This window comes from Choloepus didactylus, chromosome 6 (genome assembly GCF_015220235.1).
Source record: "Choloepus didactylus isolate mChoDid1 chromosome 6, mChoDid1.pri, whole genome shotgun sequence".
In the NCBI taxonomy this organism is placed as follows: domain Eukaryota; kingdom Metazoa; phylum Chordata; class Mammalia; order Pilosa; family Megalonychidae; genus Choloepus; species Choloepus didactylus.
The window spans coordinates 76938144-76959371 of NC_051312.1; the positions used below are offsets into that span (position 1 = coordinate 76938144).

Below are 21228 nucleotides of genomic sequence, written 5' to 3' on the forward strand. Positions count from 1 at the left end.
TAATTTCTCACAACCCCATTGCCTCCATATATGAGAAAATTTTTTTATATTGTGGCAATTTGATGAGGAAAAAAGGCATCTAATTTTAATTTGCATTTAATTTTATTAGGATTGAAATTATTTATTATGAATATGAATTCATGATGTTTACACTTTTTCTTTTATGATATTTTCGTCTGTTTCTTATTGATTTATCATTATACTTTCTATACAAAGGATATTAATCCTTGATCTGCTACATATGTTGCAGTTGTTTTCAATGCTGCAATTTACCTGTTAATATTATATAAGGAGTTTGTGAATATATAGTAATTTAAAATATTTTTTGCAGTCAAATATATTATTTCCTTTTATAATTTGTACCTTTGTTATCAAGCCCAGAAAACTCTTTTACCATAACAGATGAATAAGTACTAATATTTTAGAACATTTTAAAATTGTAAATGAGGCTGCACACCAGTTTTCAGGCAGAAAGGATGTGGCCTCAGCCTCAGCTTTCATAGGGAGCATGGCCAAGTGCTTGGAAAAGGTGGACAAAACAGCCATCCACAGATGAGTCTCAGACCTTGAGATCTAGTGGATTGACCCTGCTGGATTTTGGACTTGCTTGAGACCCAGGACATCTGTTTTCCTTTTAGTTTTTCCCTTCCAGATTGGGAATGTATATCCTGAACATCTCCCACTATTGTGTTTTGGAACAGGTAACTTGTTTTCTGGGTTTCACAGGTCCATAAGACAGAGAGGAATTTTGTACCAGGATATGCCAAAACTTAAATGATTTTGATGGCACTTTGTACTAGAATTGGTTCCTGAAATTGCATAGGGCTTTTAGGATGTTTTAATAGGATTGATGTATTTTGCATGTGGGTAGAGCATATCTTTTTTGGAGTCTATAGAGGATGGACTGTGGTAGATTGAATTGTGTTTCCGAAGTTAGACATGTTCTTAATCTTAATTCACGTTCCTGTGGGTGTGAAATTGATGTAAATAGGATCTCTTGAAGATGTTATGCAAGCTTTCTGGCCTCTGAAACTATGAGACAATAGATTCCTGTTGTTTAAACCACCCATTCTGTAGTATTTGTCATAGTGGCTCGGAAAACTAAGATAGGCGTTATATCCTTTTCAAACTTTACCTACAAGGCAAAATATGAGGTATCATTTGTTATTTTAATGTCCATGTTTTGGTTTCATATTTATTGTTCACTTTTACTTATTTTTGTGAAGAAGGTATTTACATCCTTTGTTCATTAAATATAGTTTGTGTCTTACATTATTGATAGCTAAGAGTTTTTATGTATTAAGAATAATAAAAATTTTCTGTTGAATATTTTGCAAGTATTTGCTGAGATTTATTTTATGTATGTCTTTTTTGTTTATGATGCAATGCACTAAATAAAGCTCTGATATTTTTAAGTTGTCAAGTTTGTGTTTTTTATTATTTTTATTTTTTTGTGTGTGCTTTTGCAGAAAGTCTTTACCATCTTAATATTGAATAGATGATGGATAGATCACCAAATTTCATAGAAAATGTAATTTTAAAAATAGGTCATTACTGTATTTGGGATTAATGATGACTTATACTTACAATGCATGCATATATAAATACACATATATAATTTTCTAAAGTGCATAAACAAATATCCCACTCCTTTTGTCAAGTAGTACTATATTATCTTACTGATTTAAGATGGTACATTTGTCATATAATATATTCTCATATATATCAAGATCCTTTTCAGTTCTATAATATATTTCTTAGTCAAATGTTTTATACCTGTTCAAGAATGTTCTGCAATAAGAGGAAATCAACTATATTTTATATCTAGTAGGATTTGGTTCCTCTACTCTACCATTTTTCTTTTCCACTACTCATTTGATATCCTATAGTTTCACATCAAAGTAAAATTTAGAATAAACCTGTTTAAATTCTCTTACAAAATCCTCTGAGGTGGGAATTACAGTGAATTTGCCAATTGAATCATTTAAAATTAACATATACTTTATAAGATTGAGCTGTGTTATTCATAAAATTAGTGTATCCATTTATTCAGACATCATGTTTCATAATTACCTTCGAATAGATCTGGAATGTTATCCAAAGTTCACTACTTATAAAGTTTAGCCATCTTTTATTTGGGAAGGCACTATTTTACTAAACTTTCTATTTAGTTATTTTTGGTACATAATGAAACAAAAAGCTTAAATTACTCATCTTGCATTAGATGATATTTCTTACCAATTATATAATTGAATTGATTCTCTGATTTTTTAATATATGCCATCAAATTACATGGAAACAATGTTTTTCACTTTTCTCAATATTTCTTCCTTTAATTCTTTCTATTTTCTTTTGGGCAAGATCCCCAAAAATGCTTTAAAATAAGCGTTACAATTCTCTCTTATTTCTATACCTCCTGATACCTCTGCCCTAGCAGAATAGCTCTAAAACCTTAAAATTAATAAGGCCTCTGAGCTTGCCTATAAGGAGTGGATTTGAGGGACAGGCAGAGAGAATTAGGTGAAAGTTTAACCCTCTTTGCAACCAGTTGGGGAGAAGGAGGGAAAAGTATTCCAGGATACAGGAGGCTGAAGAGGTTTACAGGGACCAGCAAGTCTCTGAGCCTTTGTTTCATCATAGAATAATGAGGATAATAAAAGCTACCACACATGAATTAAAGAGGATTTAAAATACACAAAGTACATTCTAAAAAGGTATTGATAGTGATTGGCACTAGGAGGATGCTCATACCTGCCAAGGACCGTGTACAAAGAGAGAAAATAGAGTGTAGAGATTGTTAGGGGATAGTTGATATCACTGAGTGCAGCTACCAACGCAGCAGCTGTTCTTACTGATGCTGCTCAGCTTCCTCTTTACTGTGCAAGAATTTACAAAAGAAATTGGGCAATGGCCAGGATCATGGACAACTACATCTTCCTTTATCTTAATTTCCCATTTCTCATATAAAGTAGTTCTTAAGCATTATTCTTAAATATAATGAAAAAAATCAACCTTCTAAATGTTATAAGACAGTTTGCAACAAAGTATTCTAACTCATTTTGCAGCAACATCATTCCATTTGTTTAGCAAACTTGCATAAGAGAAAGAATGCATTGTAAGAAGCACTGTGGTCTTCTCAGGACTATCAGTCATTAACAGTCCAGTGGAGGTTTGCTCATGAAGCATATCCAGGATGACTTCTCCCAGGCTCATATGAACAAAAGATTCTAGAGTTGGAAAAACCAGAATTGACTTCCAATTGTAAAAACTGTGAAAAAAAGAAAACTCAGTCTTTTCATGGGTGGAAGCTAAGAGATGGAAATCAACAGTCTGAATTTGAATACTGGTTAATCAAATGCCTAAGATGTTCCCATATTTTATAATCAACCAATATGTGCTTCTTTCTTTGGTGCTCACCTATACACAGGAATAGACATTCATGGGTGAAGAAAACCACACCCATGTGACTGACTTTGTCTTTCTGGGCCTTGCACAGGATCCACAGACACAGCAGCTGCTCTTTGTCCTCTTTCTGATCATCTACCTGCTCACCGTGCTGGGAAACCTGCTCATCATTGTGCTCATTCACATCGACTCCAGGCTACACACACCCATGTACTTTTTCCTGAGAAACTTGTCCTTTGCTGATCTCTGTTTTTCCACAACCACAGTGCCCCAGGTGCTAGTACACTTCCTGGTAAAGAGGAAAACTATTTCCTTTGCTGGATGCTCAATGCAGATGGTAGTTTTACTTCTGGTTGGGTGTACAGAGTGTGCACTGCTGGCGGTGATGTCCTATGACCGGTACGTGGCTGTGTGCAAGCCCCTGCACTACTCCACCATCATGACACGTTGGGTGTGTGTCCAGTTGGCCCTAGGGTCCTGGGGCACTGGGGCAATTGGGTCTCTGGTGGACACCACATTTACATTGTGTCTGCCCTATCGAGGAAGTAATAACATTAACCATTATTTTTGTGAGCCTCCTGCCCTCCTGAAGCTGGCTTCAGCTGACACCTACAGTGCTGAGATGGCCATATTTGGAATGGGCGTGGTGATCCTCCTGGTTCCTTTTATCCTCATCCTGGTCTCCTATGGGAACATCATCTCCACTGTGATCCGGATGCAGGCAGGGGAGGGGAGGCTCAAGGTCTTCTCTACCTGTGGCTCCCACCTCACTGTGGTTGTTCTTTTCTATGGCTCAGCAATATTTGCTTCCATGAGGCTGAACTCCAAGTCCATGAATGAAAAGGATAAGATGATCTCTGTGTTCTACTCAGCAGTGACACCCATGCTGAACCCCATCATTTACAGTCTGAGGAACAAGGATGTCACAGGGGCTCTCAGGAGAATAACTACAAAATTCTCTTATTAGAGGTGATATCTTTGTCTATAATGACAATTTAGGGTTGTGGAGGGAAGGCATTTTCTAGGAAATATTTCCTATTCTCATCTCAACCTCCTCTCTTCCCATATCTCATCTCAGATCAATTCAACAAATTGTCTAGTCAAAGAAATGTACCTTGATAAACAAGAAAGAAATTTTAAAAGGTGGAAGGAAGAAAGAAGAGAAGGAATGGCAGAAGAGAGAGAAGTGGGAAGGAAGGAAGGAAGGAAGGAAGGAAGGGAGGGAGGGAGGGAGGGAGGGAGGGGAGAAGGAAGGGACGATGGATGGAGCAAGGAAGAAAGGAGCTGGAACAAACCACAGCCCCATACTCTCCAAGCCCATGAAAGCTAACATGGGAATTAAACAAGTAGACATACATCTTTAACTCAAAAACAAACAAAAGTATCACAAATACGGGAATACCTTTCAAGCAAATGGACTAGTACCTTCATTCTTGCATTCATTCATCAAATATCTATGGAATACTTATGTATGCCAGAGACATTTCTAGAAGTTGGGTGTATAGACTAAAAATAAAGTCTTCATTGTGATATATTTCTAATGTGGTATTAAAATCAAATTTAATAAATTCAGAAATTTAAAAGATAGGAATAACATTTAAGGAATAACAAATGGTAGAATCTTCCTAGATCATAGTTAACATTAAAGAAAGAGTAAGATTTAAGAATGAAAAATAAGACTAAACATGTACATTGAGAAATGCCTTGATTTCAATGCTGAAGAATTTGTCTGGCAAGGAATTAGGAAAATGCTGAAGACTTTGAATTTATAGGAAAGTGACCAAAAGTGAGGATAAAGTTTGGAGGAGTAGTTTTGAGTAACATTTTATCCTTGGTAGGCCTTCATTTGAATTTTATAACGTCAGCCATAGTTTTGTATAATATGAATGCATTGGTACCCAGGTTCTTTGTTAAAAATGATATTTCTCATTAAAAGTTTGGGTGGGGCAGTCAAGCACAGCAAATCTCCATTTGTAAGCCCCACGAGATTCATGGGCACACTAAAAAATGTGTGCTACTTAGGCAGTAGGATAGGTTATATATAAATAAATTGTACAATTATGTACTTAATGTCTGATTTTTCTATTAGAATGTGAACTCCATAGAGTAAGGACTGTTACTGCTTTGTTGATTTCTGCATTACTGATTGTGGTAAAATGTCTGGCCATTACTGACGCTCCATAAACACTACTTGGAAAGAATAAATAAAGCTGGAGTTTAGGGGGAAAATATGGCCTGGAGAAATAGATTTAGAATTCCCTAAAAATAAATGCTTGTGGACATTTGACACACCCAAGGCTGCATGCCAAAGGTTTTAATTGGAATTACCAAGGAGTTATATTAAAATGCAGATGTCTGGCCCTATTGCAGACCATATGATTGGTGAAGACGGAGGCAAGTATATGTTTTGTTACAAGTTCTCCAGGTAACTCTGAAATGCAATTCTGGTTGACACTTGATGTTGCAGAAAGAGAGTGGAAAAGAACGCAGGACACCGCATTAGAGTTACCAACATTTCACGTGGATGAAGAGTAGCCAGCCAAGCCTGGAGCAGCAGGAGTCAGGCACACGGAGGGGAACCCAAATAAAGGTCTGGCGGAAGCGGCAAGAGGAAGGCTTTTCAGGAAGCAATTCTCAAGTGTCTCAGAGTGTTCTGTATTGATAAAAGACTGTTGCATTTTGTCAATTGGTTCATTATCGACCTTGGCAAAAAAGTGTGGCAGCAGAATTATGGAATCAGATGGTTCTAGACTTTCAGAAAGGTTACAGAATGCCTTCCTGAGGAGGCAACATTTAAGGATGAAAGAGTTAGTGAGGTAAAGATATGGTGAGAGGTTGGGAGGAAGGGAGGCAGGGAATCAGGAGGGTATATAGATTTTTCCTTTGTATTGAGAAGTTTCCTCACCACTAATGTAACAAAAACTTTCTCCTATTTATCATCTAGTTAGAGATTTCTATTACTGAAGGTAATGCTAGTTGCTCTAACATTGGAATGAGCAAACATTTTCTGTAATATCTAACATATTAATAATGTTAGATTAACACATTAGCCATACTATGGCTTTGTGGGCCATATAATTTTTGTCACAGGTACTCAACTCTGCCGTTAAAGCAGAAAGCAGTCACAGATAACACAAAACAAATATTTTCCAATGTAATTTTAATTGCAAATATAAGTATGTTGGAGCTGGCCCAGGACCATACTTTGCTGACCCTGTTCTAACAGATAAATCCCAGATCTCAGCAGCTAAAGATGCAGACGTTAATGTTTTACTTATATAAATTCTCATTGAAGGTTGGGATGTCAGCATGTGATTCTGGCTGACAGAAGCTCTGATATTTGTGACTTTAAATATCCAGAAAGGTGAAGATAAAATGGTTGTTTATTGGTGGCTTTTGTGGCTTAGAAGAAGTTACCATTATATCTGCTCACTTTCCGTGAATTGAAACCCAACCACAGGTCACCACCTAAATGCAAATGGGGGCTTGGAGGAAAGAGGTTGAGTAGAAAGGTTGATATAGGACATTAGGTTTAAATCATTAAAATACCTGGAATTTATTTAGGACAACTATTTGTGAATTTGCAGTATTAATTTTTCCTAAATATCTAGCCATTACTTCTAATATCATGGTTAGTCTTTCAAATACCACCATAATAATTACTAAATTTCAGTATGTACACTGAAATATTTGTTAATTACAGCACTTATTCTGCTAAATGTTAATTATTTTGGCTTCACTTTGTTAAATGTACATGCTTTCAGTTTCTTCTTCTCCACAATTTTTTTGATTATTCATTGTTTTCCATTTTAAATTCAGTCTTATTTAAGCCAAAAGTGTTACATTGGAGGGAGGATCTAAGATGGTGGCATAGAGAGGAGTGGAAGCTAAGTAGTCCCCCTGGAACAACTAAAAACAAAACAGAAAAAACTACTAAATAATCCAGAATAACTGCAGGGGGACAAACATGACGTCCACTCATCATACACCAACCTGAATTGGGAGGAATGCCTGAGATCACAGCATAAAATCTGTAAGCAAAAACTGCAGATCCAAATCAGGAGACCCCCTCCCCCCACAGCCCGAGCTACAAAGCCTGGTGGTGCCAGAGAGAAGCTCTCTCCAAGTAAGCAAATATAGCTCAGCTGAGCTCCAACTGGGGTTTTAATTAGCAAGTGTGAACTGCTCACTACTAGGTACAAATCCCCAACAAGCAGACAGAGGCTTTGGGTGACAACTGACCTTGGAGAGCTGGAGGGTCACCTCTGACTAGCTCTGAAGGGGACTTTCTGTTCCTTTTTCATCTCAGTGGAGAAAGCCTCAGCCATTTTCAGCTCACAGTGCTGTGAACCAAACAAGGGTTGAGATAGCACAGGCAGGGAGAGATCTTTGAACTGCTAATGGACTCCCCCTAGGGGGTCTATCTTCTCTAAGAGGAAAGGGGTGGGGCCCAGTCCTACTACCTGCCTTCCATTCAGAACCAGACACCAGAGCCTGGGGAAAAACAGCCACAGGCCACACCTCCTTACACCAGTCAAGAATTACAGACTAACAGGCACCACCTGCTGGGCAGAAAAGCACAGTGACCAGAGGCCTTACAAGTGTACCAATTTTCTAAGACACACCCTCAGGGAAACCAGATACTGAATAAATCTTTCCTCCAGGACCTGAGCCTGTTCTGGTCTGAGAAAACCTGATTGGGGTAAGCAAGGAAACCATGCCTAGACAGAAAACTACAACCTACACTAAAAGAAACAAAGTTATGGCCCAGTCAAAGGAACAAACTTACACTTCAACTGAGATACAGCAATTGAAACAACTAACAATAAGTCAACTCAAAAAGTTTAGGGAAGATTTGGCGAAAGAGCTGAACCATATAGTGAAAACACAGGACATACATAAGGTAGAAATTGAAAGTTTGAAAAACCAACTGGCAGAATCTATGGAAATGAAAGGCACAACATGTTGCTGACAGGGCGGTGCAGGAATGAGACACAGACACAAAGTTAAGAATTAAGGGAGCAGGGGGCCCACTGCATCTCGTGCTAAGTGGACAATAACGCACCTTTGCTCCAGTTATTTATTTCAGAAGATCAGGGAGTATATGCTAAATGTCCTCAGGCTCGGGAGAGCCCACCAGATACCTATGTTTACATCCTGTTGCATATCAGAAGGAACAATCTAGGTTTAGGACAATGGTAAACGTTGTCATCATAATCACAAGACACATATCTTTACAGGGCGGGCCTGCACGGCATTCCATGCAGGCCTGCAGCTTAGCGTTCCAAGCCACCACCCTAGATACGCCTCAGGCAACATGGAAGACTCAGTTTCCCACAACAACACAAGAGATGAAAGACACACTGGAAGCATACAACAGCAGATCTCAAGAGGCAGAAGAAAACACTCAGGAACTGGAGAACAAGGCAACTGAAAGCCTACACACAAAAGAACAGATAGAGAAAAGAATGGAAAAATATGAGCAATGTCTCCAGGAACTTAAAGACAATATGAAAAGCAAGAATTTACATGTCATTGGTGTCCCAGAAGGAGAAGAGAAGGGAAAAGGGGCAGAAGCAATAATAGAGGAAATAATCAATGAAAATTTCCCATCTCTTATGAAAGACTTAAAATTACAGATCCAAGAAGCACAATGTACCCCAAATAGAATAGATCTGAGTAGGCATATGCCAAGACACTTAGTAATCAGATTATCAAATGTCAAAGATAAATAGAGAATCCTGAAAGCAGCAAGAGAAAAGCAATCTATCACATACAAAGGAAGCTTGATAAGACTGTGTGTGGATTTCTCAGTAGAAACCATGGAGGCAAGAAGGAAGTGGGGTGATATATTTAAGATACTGAAAGAGAAAAACCACCAACCAAGAATCCTATATCCGACAAAACTATCCTTCAGATATGAGAGAGAGTTTAAAATATTCTCTGACAAACAGACAATGACAGATTTTGTGAACAAGATACCTGCTCTACAGGAAACAGTAAAGGAAGTGCTGCAGACAGAAAGGAAAAGACAGGAGTGAGAAGTTTGGAATACAATTTTGGGAGATAGAAGCACAGCAATGTAAGTACACTGAACAAAGATGACTATGAATATGGTCAAAAGAGGAAGGCTGGGACCATGTAGGACACCAGAACAAAAGATGAACAATAAAGACTGGGACTGTGTAACTCAGGGAAACATAGGATGCTCAACAATTATAATAAAAGGTACAAATATGTTTTTCATGAGGTAGAACAAATGAATGTCAACACTGCAAGGTGTTAAAAATAGGGTGGGATTGGGGTGAAAGTACAATCAATGCAACCTAGAGGCTAGAATTAACAGAAACATTGTATTATGCTTCCTTTAATGTAACAAAGGCAATATACCAAAGCTAAATGCATATGGGGGGGTGGGGAATAGGGGAAGGGTATGGGGCTCCTGGCATTGGTGATGTTGTCTGACTCTTTAATCTACTTTAGGTTAATGCTATCTTTCCTTTTGTCTCTTTCTAGCTATCAAGTTTTGTTTTTTTTCTTTTTTTGTCTGTTTTTCTCTCTCTTTTCTTTTTCTTTTGCCTCTTGCCTTCTTTGACTCTTCCTCCATCTTTGTGGAAGAAATGGAGATGTCCTTATACAGAGAGTGGCGATGGTGCTCAATACATAAATACGTGACTATACAGAGAACCAATGATTGTTTACTTAGGATGGAATGGAAAGTTTGTGAACAAAACCGTCTTAAAAGAAATGGGTTGATGAAGAAAACTTGAGGGCACTATATTGAGTGAAATAAGACAGTCACATAAAGGCAAATATTGCACGGTCTCACTGATATGGACTAGTTATAATATGTAAACTCATAGACATGATACATAAATTACCAGGATATAGAAATGAGGCTAAAGAATGGGGAGCAGTTGCTTATTATGAGCAGAATGTTCAACTAGGATGAACTGAAACATTTGGAAATGGACAGGGGTGATGGTAGCATGTTAAGAGAATAACTAACAGTGCTGAAAGGTGTGTGAAGGTGGTGGAAAGGGTAAGCTCAGTCACATATGTCACCAGAAGGAAAGTTGGAGTTTAAAAGATGGGAATGTATAAAACAGTGAATTTTGTGGTGGACAATGTCCATGATTAACTGTACAAATATTAGAAATCTCTCTCACAACTAGAACAAATGTATGTCACTATAACTAGAAGTTAATAATAGAGAGGCATATAGGGAAAAATATATGCCTATTGCAAACTATATACTAAAGTTAGTACTATTTTAACATTCTTTCATCAACAGTAACTAATGTACTATACCAAAACTATGAATCAATAATGAAGGGGGACGTGGTTAGGGGTAGGGAGGATCTGAGTTTCCTTTTTTCTTGTCTTTATTTCTATTCTGGAGTAGTGAAAATGTTCTAAAAATTGAAAAAAAAATTAATTGTGTTGATGGATGCACAGCTGTATGGTGGGGCTGTGGGCAATTGATTGTACAGTTTGGATCTTTGGATAGTTGTATGGTATCTGAACAATCTCAATTTTTTAAAAAATGCAAAAAAAATAAAAAGGAAAAGAAAAAAAGTGTTATATTAAAAAATTTTATTATTGCTGATAAATAGGTAAATTATTGCATTTTTATTTTTATTTATTCATTTGTGTCTTCAGAATGATTACTGAGTACTTACTATGTGACAGACACTGTACTAGGGGCTAGAAATAAATAATGATTTAGATCATATACATTCATGAGACTGAACTCTCTTATTGGTTGATTTATCATAATGACTTTCAGGCATTATGTTGGATTTTCTAGCTAAATAATCATATATATATATATTTGTGTATATAGTAAATTCTTTTCTTAAAAATTGGACTTTTTCATTTTCTCTTCAAATCATTTTGCCATGTAAACGTATTTATTTTTTCTTTGCAATGGTCTTCGACCTCTAGACTGATAATAATAGTATTGATAAGAGATATATTTATCTTATTTCCAATTTTGGTATAAAGGTCTATAGTGTTTCCTTATTTAATACAACATATCTTGTGGGCTTGTGACAGATAACTTGACTGTTTCTTATATTCATAACCTTGAATTTTAATTTTCTCTCTTAAGAAAGGCTGATGAAAGTCTTGAGTGCATTTTCTGCATTTATCACCTTTAATCTCTCATATGTGAAAGTGATTTTTCCCTCAGTATTAGTCAGTTTTCTTCTTTATCAGGTTCTAGCTGCTTTATAGTTTCAAATCTCTCAAAATTCAGATACATAAATGTCAACTTTTTGACTATCCACAACAACGATGGATTTACGGTCATGCTTAAGTTACTTCCCTCATACAATTGTGATTTGGAGAGTGAGGTTGTAAATGGCCATGTTTAGTCATCTTGAATAACCAGTGGCTACAATTTATTGTAGGTAGTGAGGAAGATAAAACAACATAGATTATTCTCAGGAAGATCCTTGGCTGCTAAAGACCAGCCAACAAAAATCAGAGACATAAGGTCAGAACCAAGAAAGAAAGTCAGTGTTTACAGAGACAGGGAAGGTACTAAGGAACGACATTGGACAGGCAGGACCTTGAAGTCCTGAAAGGCGAGTGGATTTTATTTCATGTTCAACAGAAAGCCATTCTGACATGTTTTAAAGGTCAGTGGGGTGTTGTTTGGGGAGTGGATTGTAAGAGGGCAAGCATGGAAACCAGAAGAGCAATCAAGAAGCTCTATTGCAGAGAGACAGCATGGTTTGAACTTGGGTTCTAGCAATGGAGAAGCAGAGGAGATGGTGAGGCTGTGGAAGAACAGGATGTGCACAGTTGAAAAAGAGAGCAGCGAAATACCCCTGCTAAGTCTCGGGCCTGAGCATTGTTGGGGATGATGGTTTCATTTACTGACCTGGGGAAGATTGAAAAAGGGGGAGTTTGTGGCAATATCAAGAGCTCTCCTTGATTTGTTCATGTGACCATCTGTTGTTATGTGCTGGCGTAGTTCTCCCACCGCTCTTCTGTAGTTGAAATTGCTACAATAAAGCTTTCATTTAAACAGTCAGGACATTCTGCACTGCATCATGTATATCTAGTTTTTTTCTCATTAGCACAAAGCAGTTAAAGCATTTAGGGTACAAATGGAGACCAGGATTTTGAAATCCTTTGACAGTTCTTACTTTGGGGAATCATGTAGATGATGGAGGATTTACTTTTGGCTATGCCTTTTACTTATCATCATTTTTGAAACCTCTATTTTAAAAATTCTGATAAAGAACTTGGAGACCCAAGAGGTCCATAGACATTGGTTCGGAGAATCTTCAGTGTACTTCTTGATATCAGATGGTCTGTAATTAAATAAGAAATGCCCCAGGGTGTCTCATGATGTGGAAAGGTTGGAAAAGTTCATAGCACTGATTGCTCCAGGGAATGATCTGTTTACCACAGCCCCTAGGACTTCAGGTTTAAAGACTTCCTACTAGAGGGATCAGCAGGTGGCAAAACTCACACCTTTCTTCCTGGTTTTATGTCCACCAACCCCACTGCCTCCTGCTTACCTCATGCCCGTTCTCCAGGTAAGAGTGGGTGGGGTGCTGGGGGGAATTAATCCTCTGAAGGAGGCTGAAATCTTGATTCTGTTCTTTGGGGTGGCTTTGCCTTTCCCTCTCCCACCCCTCTCTCCATCTGGCCCCTGGATAGAATCTGTGCTCTTCCATTTGTGCTGCATCTCCTGAATCAAAGGCTCCCAAATCCTGTTCCATATCTCCTCTGGAGATGACTAAGTTACTGAGCAAGGATTGCAGATTGACCGGTGGACACCCACTGCCTCTACTTTTTCATGGAAAGCTAATCACCCAGATTCCCCTCTGCTGCTTGCTGCCACCCTCTACAGGACTTCCTCCTCATTCCTTATGGCCACTTGAGTTGGACGCTAGGAGTGGACAGTACCTGGAAGGAAGCTGAGCCTTCTGCCCTGGGAGGAAACAGCAAGGGATTTTTTTGTGTACACACACATCCCCTGTTGTCCACCCTAGGCTGCGTGTGTAGCCGTGCAGTCCCCTCCCTGGTCGTCAGTCCCCTGCCACACGGAACTCCCCTTTCTCCATGGAGGTGTGGCTGACAGTGGGTTCCTACAGGATCTTTAACCTGGTGATTTCCTAAGAGGGATTTTCCCAATTGCAGGTCAGCTCCCAGGTTCTCCACAGCCAAAGTGTTAATGCTCAGTTTTCTACCACATTCTTTTCTCTCACTCTTCCGTCCTAAGACTTAGTCACAGTTAAGAAACAGAAAAAAGGAACAGAGGAAGATATGGAGATCACAAGAATGGAAGGGAAGGAGGGAGGGAGGGAGAGATGTGATTAATGGTCAAAACACTTAATGAAAGTGTCTGTACATTAGGCAAACTGTAGGAATAGAGGAAGAAAGAAGGAGAAATCTTATTATCTAGGAAAAGATTATTATTACCTTTCTTATAACAAAGTAATGTTTTTGGTATTGAGCATTTAGAAACTATAAAACCACACAAAGATGAAGAATCAAATTTAATGTAAAAAAAACACATGTAAAATCTTCAAGAGAAAATTATAAAACAGGAATTACAGTGTTAAACATTTTAATTACCCAACTTTCTAGCTTAAATATTTTGCAACATTTGATGTCATAAAATATTTTAAATTTTTATAGTTGGTGCATGGTATTCTGTCATTTGTGTATTTTAAAATTATTCATCCAAAATATTTAACTTTTTCAAAGCTTTAAAATGATAATTACCGCAATAAACATCCTCCCAAATCATTTTGCAGATATTGCCTTTATTATGACAAAATAGTAAGATCAAATTTGCTTTATCAACTTATGTTGCTTATTTAAGGCATTTTCTATATATTGACAAATTATCCCTCTGCAGCTTTTAATCGTTTATTTTCCCCAAATACAGTAGAGTACCTAATTCACACAAACCCATTGCCACTGTGTATGAGAAAACTTTTTTTATATTGAGGCAATTGGATGAGCAAAAAGGCATCTAATTCTAATTTGCCTTTAATTTTATTGGGACTGGAATTTATTTATTATGAATATGAATTCATGTTGCTTACACTTTTTCTCATGTAATATTTGTCGCCTGTTTTTATGGATTTATCATTATACTGTCTGTACAAAGGATATTAATCCTTGATCTGTTACATATGTTGCAGTTAGTTTTCAATATTGCTACTTACCTTTTAATATTATATAAGGAGTTTGTGAATATATAGTGATTAAAATATTTTTTGTAGTCAAACAGATTATTGTTTCCTTTTATAATTTGTACCTTTGTTATCAAGCTCAGAAAACTCTTCTAGCGTAACAGATCAGTTAGTACTCACATTTTAGAAAGTTTTAGAATTGTAAATGGGGCTGCACCCCACTTTTCAGGCAGACTGAGTCCTACTTTAAATTGGTTGGAAAGGTTGGGGCCTCAGCCTCAGCTTTCCTAGAGAGCATGGCCACTGCACAAGTGCTTGGAAAGGGTGGACAAAGCAGCCATCCACAGATGACTCTCAGACCTTGAGATCTAGTGGAGTTGACCCTCGTTGAGTCTGGACGTGCTTGGGACCTGTGACCCCTGTTTTCCTTCTAGTTTTCCCTTCTGGACTGGGAATGTCTATCCTGTGCCTTTCTCCCAGTGTTGAATTTTGGAAGCAGATAGTTTGTTTTCTGGGTTTCACAGGCCCATAAAACAGAGAGACATCTTGCTCCAGAGGGACCACACCCATACCTGATTTTGATGGGACTTTGTACTTGAACTGGTTCCTGAAATTCCATAAGGCTGTGCGATGTTGATAGGATTGATGTATTTTGCATGTGGGTAGAGCACATCTCTTTGGGTCTGGAGTGTCCACTGGTGGATTGAATTGTGTTCCCCAATTGAGACATGTTCTTAATCTTAATTCAAGTTCTTGTGGGTGTGAACCTGATGTAAATAGGATCTCTTGAAGATGTTACAAAGCCTTCTCACCTCTGAAACTGTGAGACAATAGATTCTTGTCCTTTAAACCTCCCATTCTGTAGTATTTGTCATATTGGCTTGGAAAACTAAGAAATACTTTGTATCCTTTTGAAACTTTACCTATAAGGCAAAATATGACATACCATTATTATTTTAATGTGCATGTTGTACCTTCATGTTTACTGTTCAGTTTTATTTATTTTTGTGAATAGGGTAATTGAATCCATTGTCTACATAAAAAAATAGATTGCATGTGTTTTCTTATTGCATTCTAAGAGATCTTTGTATATTAGAAATGATAAAATTTTTGTTGAATATTTTGCAAACATTTGCCCAGATTTATTCTATTTATATTTCTATTATGAACTACATGGAACTCTGATATTTTTAAGTTGTCAAGTTTGTGTTTTTTACGATTTTTATATTTTTGTGTTTAAGAAAGACTTTGCCATCTAAAGATTGAATAGACGATGGACAGAAGATAAACAAATTTCATAGAAAATTTAATTTAAAAAATAGGTCATTACTGAATTGGTGATGAATGATTGCTATAATTATGATGCATTCATGTATAAACATAAATATATACATAATTTTTTAAAGAGAATAAACAAATATCCCACTCCTTTTGTTAAGTAGTACTTTGTTATCTCACTGAATTAAGATGCTGCTTTTAACATATATTGTATTTTCATATATATCAGGATCCACTGCAGTTGTATAATGTATTTATTAGTCAAATGTTTTATACCTGTTTAAGAATGCAGTACAATAATAAGAGGAAATTAAGTATATGTTATATCTGGTAGGATATATTTCTTCTACTCCATCAGTTGCCATTTCCATTATTTATTTGATGACATATATTTGCTCATCAACATAAAATTTCAAATAAGCTTGTTTAAATTCTCTTACAAAAATCCTCTGTAGTTGGAATTATAATGAATTTACAGGTTAATACTAATTTACAGATTATTAATAATTTGCAAGCTAATAATAATTCTTTCTATCTTCCTTTGGGCAAGTCCCCAAAAATGTTTAAAAATAAATGTTAAAGTATGCCGAGCACTTCTTTTTCTCCTCTAAGCTCTAAAACCTTAAAATTAATAAGGCTTCTGGGCTGGCCTATAAGGAGTGGATTTGAGGGACAGGCACAGAGAATTAGTTGAAAGATTAACCCTCTTTACCACCAGCTGGAAAGGAAGAAAGAGAACGTATTCCAGGATACAGGAGTGTGAGTGGGGCTTAGAGGAACCAGTTTGAGAACGTTGCTGAGCCTTTGTTTCATCATTAGAACACTGGGGATAATAATAGCTACTTCCCCTGATTAAAGAAGTTTTAAAATAAACACGGAATATTAAAAAAAAGTAATAATGATTGGCACCAGGAGGATGCCTGATACATGATAATTACTATTACTGTTGCCAAAGGACCCTGTTCAAAGAAAGATAAAAGTGTAGAGTGATTAGGGGATAGCTGATATTACTGAGTGCAGCTACCAACGCAGCAGCAGTTTCTACAATTGCTACCCAGCTCCCTCTTTACAGTACAAGAAATTGCAAAAGAAATTGGGACATGGCCAGGATCATGGACTACTACATCCTCCTTTACCTTAATTTCCCATTCCTTGCATAAAGTGCTTCTTTAGCATTATTTTGTAAATACAATGAAAAAAAATCAGCCTTCTAAATGTTATAAGACACTTTGCAACTAAAGATTCTGTTTTTCATAGCAACATCAATCCATTTGTTTCCCAAAACTACATAAGAGAAAGAATGCATTGTAAGAAGCACTGCAGTCTTCTCAGGACTTTCAGTCATTAACAGTCCAATGGAGGTTTGCTCATGAAGCAGATCCACATGATTTCTCCCAAGCTCATGCTCAGATTCTAGAGTTGGAAAAAACAGAATTGACTTTCAATTGTAAAAACTGTAAAAAAAAGAAAACATTCAATTGTTTCATGGGTGGAAACTAAGAGATGGAAATCAACAGTCCAAATTTTAATACCGGTTAATCAAATGCCTAAGATGTTCCAATATTTTATAATCAACAAATATGTGCTTCTTTCCTTGGTGCTCACCTATACACAGGAGTAGACATTCATGGGAGAAGAAAACCACACCTATGTGACTGAGTTTGTCTTCCTGGGCCTTGCACAGGATCCACAGACACAGGAGCTGCTCTTTGTCCTCTTTCTGATCATCTACCTGCTCACCGTGCTGGGAAACCTGCTCATCATTGTACTTGTTCACATCGACTCCAGGCTACACACACCCATGTACTTTTTCCTGAGTAACTTGTCCTTTACTGATCTCTGTTTTTCCACAACCACAGTGCCTCAGGTGCTAGTCCACTTCCTGGTAAAGAGGAAAACCATTTCCTTTGCTGGATGCTCAACACAGATGGTAGTTTTACTTCTGATGGGGGGTACAGAGAGTTCACTGCTGGCGGTGATGTCCTATGACCGGTACGTGGCTGTGTGCAAGCCCCTGCACTACTCCACCATCATGACACGTTGGGTGTGTGTCCAGCTGGTCCTAGCGTCCTGGGCCACTGGGGCAGTTGGTTCTCTAGTGGACACTACATTTACTTTTTCTCTCCCATACCAAGGAAAGAATCTAATTAACCATTATTTTTGTGAGCCTCCTGCCCTCCTGAAGCTGGCTTCTGCTGAAACCTACAACGCTGAGATGGCTGTCATTGTGATGGGTGTGGTCATCCTCCTGGCTCCTGTCTCCCTCATCCTGGTCTCCTACGGAAACATCATCTCCACTGTGATCCGGATGCAGGCAGGGGAGGGGAGGCTCAAGGTCTTCTCTACCTGTGGCTCCCACCTCACTGTAGTTGTTCTTTTCTATGGCTCAGGAATATTTGCCTACATGAGGCCGAACTCCAAGATCATGAATGAAAGGGATAAGATGATCTCTGTGTTCTATTCAGCAGTGACACCCATGCTGAACCCCATCATTTATAGTCTGAGGAACAAGGATGTCAAAGGGGCTCTCAGGAGAATAACTGCAAAATAGTCTTGTTAGAGGTGATGTCTTTGTCTATAGTGACAATTTATGGTTGTGGAGAGAAGTGATTTTCTAGGAAACTTTTCCTATTCTCATCCCATTCCTACATTTTTAGTCCTCTTCGTGTCTTCTCACGTCTCTTCTCACAAAAGTTTGAAAATTGTCTATTCAAGACAATGCTTCTTGATAGACAGGAAAGAAAGTTTGAAAGCATGGAAGGAAGGAGAGAAGAAAGAAAGAAAGAGAGTGAGAAAGAGGGAGAGAAAGGAAGCAAGGGAGGAGGGCAAGTAGGGAGGAGGTAGAGAGAGAAGAGGGAGACAGCATGGAAGAAATGAGGGAGAGCAAAACACAGGCCCATATTCTCCAAGCCCATACAAGCTAATAAGGGCATTGAAACAAGGGGTTATACAACTTTTGCTCAAAAATAAACAAAGAAACAAACAAACCTATCACAGATATGAGAATACTTTCCAGGCAAATGGACTCATTATATTCAATCATCATATATCTTTTGAATAATTGTTATATACTGCAGACACATATCTAGGAACTGGGTATATAGATATAAAAATAAAGTCCACAAGGTATTGTATTTCTGATATGACATTAAATTCAAATTTAATAATTTCTGAAATTTAAAAGAGAGCACATTTAACAAATAACAAATGGTAGAATCCTTCTAGAGTATACTTAACTGTAGAGGAATAGTGAAATTTAAGACTGAAAGGTATGACCAAAGGTGTGGATTGAGAAATACACTAATTCAATGAAGAATTTGCCCAGCAGGAAATAAGGAATATGCTGAAGTCTTGGAATTTATAGGAGAGCGATAAAAAATAATGAGGATAAAGTTTGGAATAGTGGTTTGAGACACTGTTTTATCCTTAGTACTCCTTTGAATTTTATAATATCAACTATAGATTTGCATAACATGAGCTTCAATGGTACTTGGATTCCTTGTTAAAAATGATATTTTTCATTACAAGCTGGGGGAGTGGAGCAGTCAAGTCAAGTAAATCTTCATTTGTAAGCCCCAAGAGATTCACGGGCACACTAAAAAATGTATGCTATTTAGTCAATAGGATAGATTTTATATAATGAGTTGTAGATTTATGTACTTAACGTCTGGATTCTCTATTAGAATATAAATTCCTTAGAGTAAGGACTGTTACTGCTTTGTTGATTTCTGCATTACTGATTCTGGTAAAGGATCTAGCCATTGCTGATGTCCACTAAATATTACTTGGGATACATAGATAAAGCTGGAGTTTAGGAGAGAAATATAGCTTGGAGAAATAGATTTAGAAGTTCTCTATAAATAAATGAATATGGATCTTTGAAACATGCAAGGCTGCATGCCAAAGATTTTAACCAGAAATATCAAGGAGCTATATTAAAATGCAGGTGTCTGGCCCTATTGCAGACCATATGAGTGGTGAAGATGGAGGCAAGTATATGTTTTGTTAAAAGACCCCTAGGTAACTCGGAAATGCAATTCTGGTTGAGACTTGATGTTGCAGAAAGATAGCGGAAAAGAATGCAGGACACCGCATTGGAGTTACCAACATTTCACGTGGATGAAGAGGAGCCAGCCAAGCCTGGAACAGCAGGAGTCAGCCACACAGAGGGAGAATCCAAATAGAGGGGTGGCAGAAGAGGCAAGAGGGTGGATTTTCAGGACGCAATTCTCAGATGTCTCAGAGTGTTCCATATTGATAAATGCTATTGAATTTTGTCAATTGGTTCATTATTGATCTTGGAAAAAAAAAACTCTTCCTGCAGAATTATGGAATCAGATGGTTATGGACTTTCAGAAAGGTTACAGAATGTCTTCCTGAGGAGGAAATTTTTAGGATGAAAGAGTTGTCAGGTAAAGATATGGTGAGAGGTGAGAGGAAGGGAGGCGGGAAGTCAGGAGAGGAATATAGATATTTGTTTTCATTGAGAGGCTTTCCTCCCTGCTAATGTAACAAAATCTCCTGTGGTATCTTCTAGTGCTCATTGTCTATTACTGGAGGTAATGTTGGTTGATAGGAATATGTTAGATTAACATGTTAGCCGTATTATGGCTTTGTGCGCCATATTATCTGTCACAACTACTCAACTCTGCCATTAAAGGGAGAAAGCAGTCATAGATAATACAAAACAAATATTTTCCAATAAAATTTTAATTGCAAATATAGGTGTGTTAGAGCTGGCCCCAGGGCCATAGTTTGCTGACCCCTGCTCTAACAGATAAATCTCAGATATCAGTGTCTTAAAAATGCAGATTTTTATTTTCACTTGTATAAATTCTAGTTGTAGGTTAAGATGTCAGGCATGTGACTCTGGCTAACAGAAGCTCTGATATTTGTGACTTTAAATATCCAGAAAGTTGAGGATAAAGTGGTGGTTTATTGGTAGGCTTTTGTGGCATAGAAGGAGTTCCTATCTTTTCTACTCACATTCCATGGATTGAAACCCAGTCATAGTCCCCACCTAAAGGCAGAGGGAGGCTAAGATACAATAGGCTGTATAGACAGACCAACACAGGGCATTATTTTTAAATGATTAAATCATTAAAATACCTGGAATTTATTTTAAGATAATTTATATTTGTGAATTCGTGCAGTTTTCTTTTTTCCTAAATATCTAGCCATTAGTTCTAATACCATAGCTAGTCATTTAAATGCCACTATAATATATATTAATTTCAATATGCAGAATGATGAATTTGTCAATAACAGCACTTGTTCTGAATATTAATTATTGTAGCTTCAGTTTGTTGAATGTACATTCTTTCATTTTTCTTTTTTTTCAGAATTTTCTTGAATATTCATTGTTCTCCATTTTAAATTC

The 21228-nt window shown here is 37.4% G+C and overlaps 2 protein-coding genes across 2 annotated transcripts; both read left to right on the forward strand.

Annotated features, from left to right (window-relative positions):
- Window positions 1–3434: 3434 nt before the first annotated feature.
- On the forward strand, window positions 3435–4372 carry LOC119536997 (olfactory receptor 2D3-like). The gene has a single exon (XM_037839635.1). It carries the CDS (start codon window positions 3440–3442, stop codon window positions 4370–4372), a length of 933 nt encoding a protein of 310 aa, XP_037695563.1. The 5' UTR covers window positions 3435–3439.
- Window positions 4373–17475: 13103 nt separating this feature from the next.
- Window positions 17476–18399, forward strand: LOC119537720 (olfactory receptor 2D3-like). Its single transcript, XM_037840257.1, has one exon. It carries the CDS (start codon window positions 17476–17478, stop codon window positions 18397–18399), a length of 924 nt encoding a protein of 307 aa, XP_037696185.1.
- Window positions 18400–21228: the final 2829 nt, after the last annotated feature.

Coding starts and splice junctions, on each gene's coding strand:
- LOC119536997 (XM_037839635.1), top strand. CDS start 3,440: ATGGGTGAAGAAAACCACACCCATGTGACTGACTTTGTCTTTCTGGGC.
- LOC119537720 (XM_037840257.1), top strand. CDS start 17,476: ATGGGAGAAGAAAACCACACCTATGTGACTGAGTTTGTCTTCCTGGGC.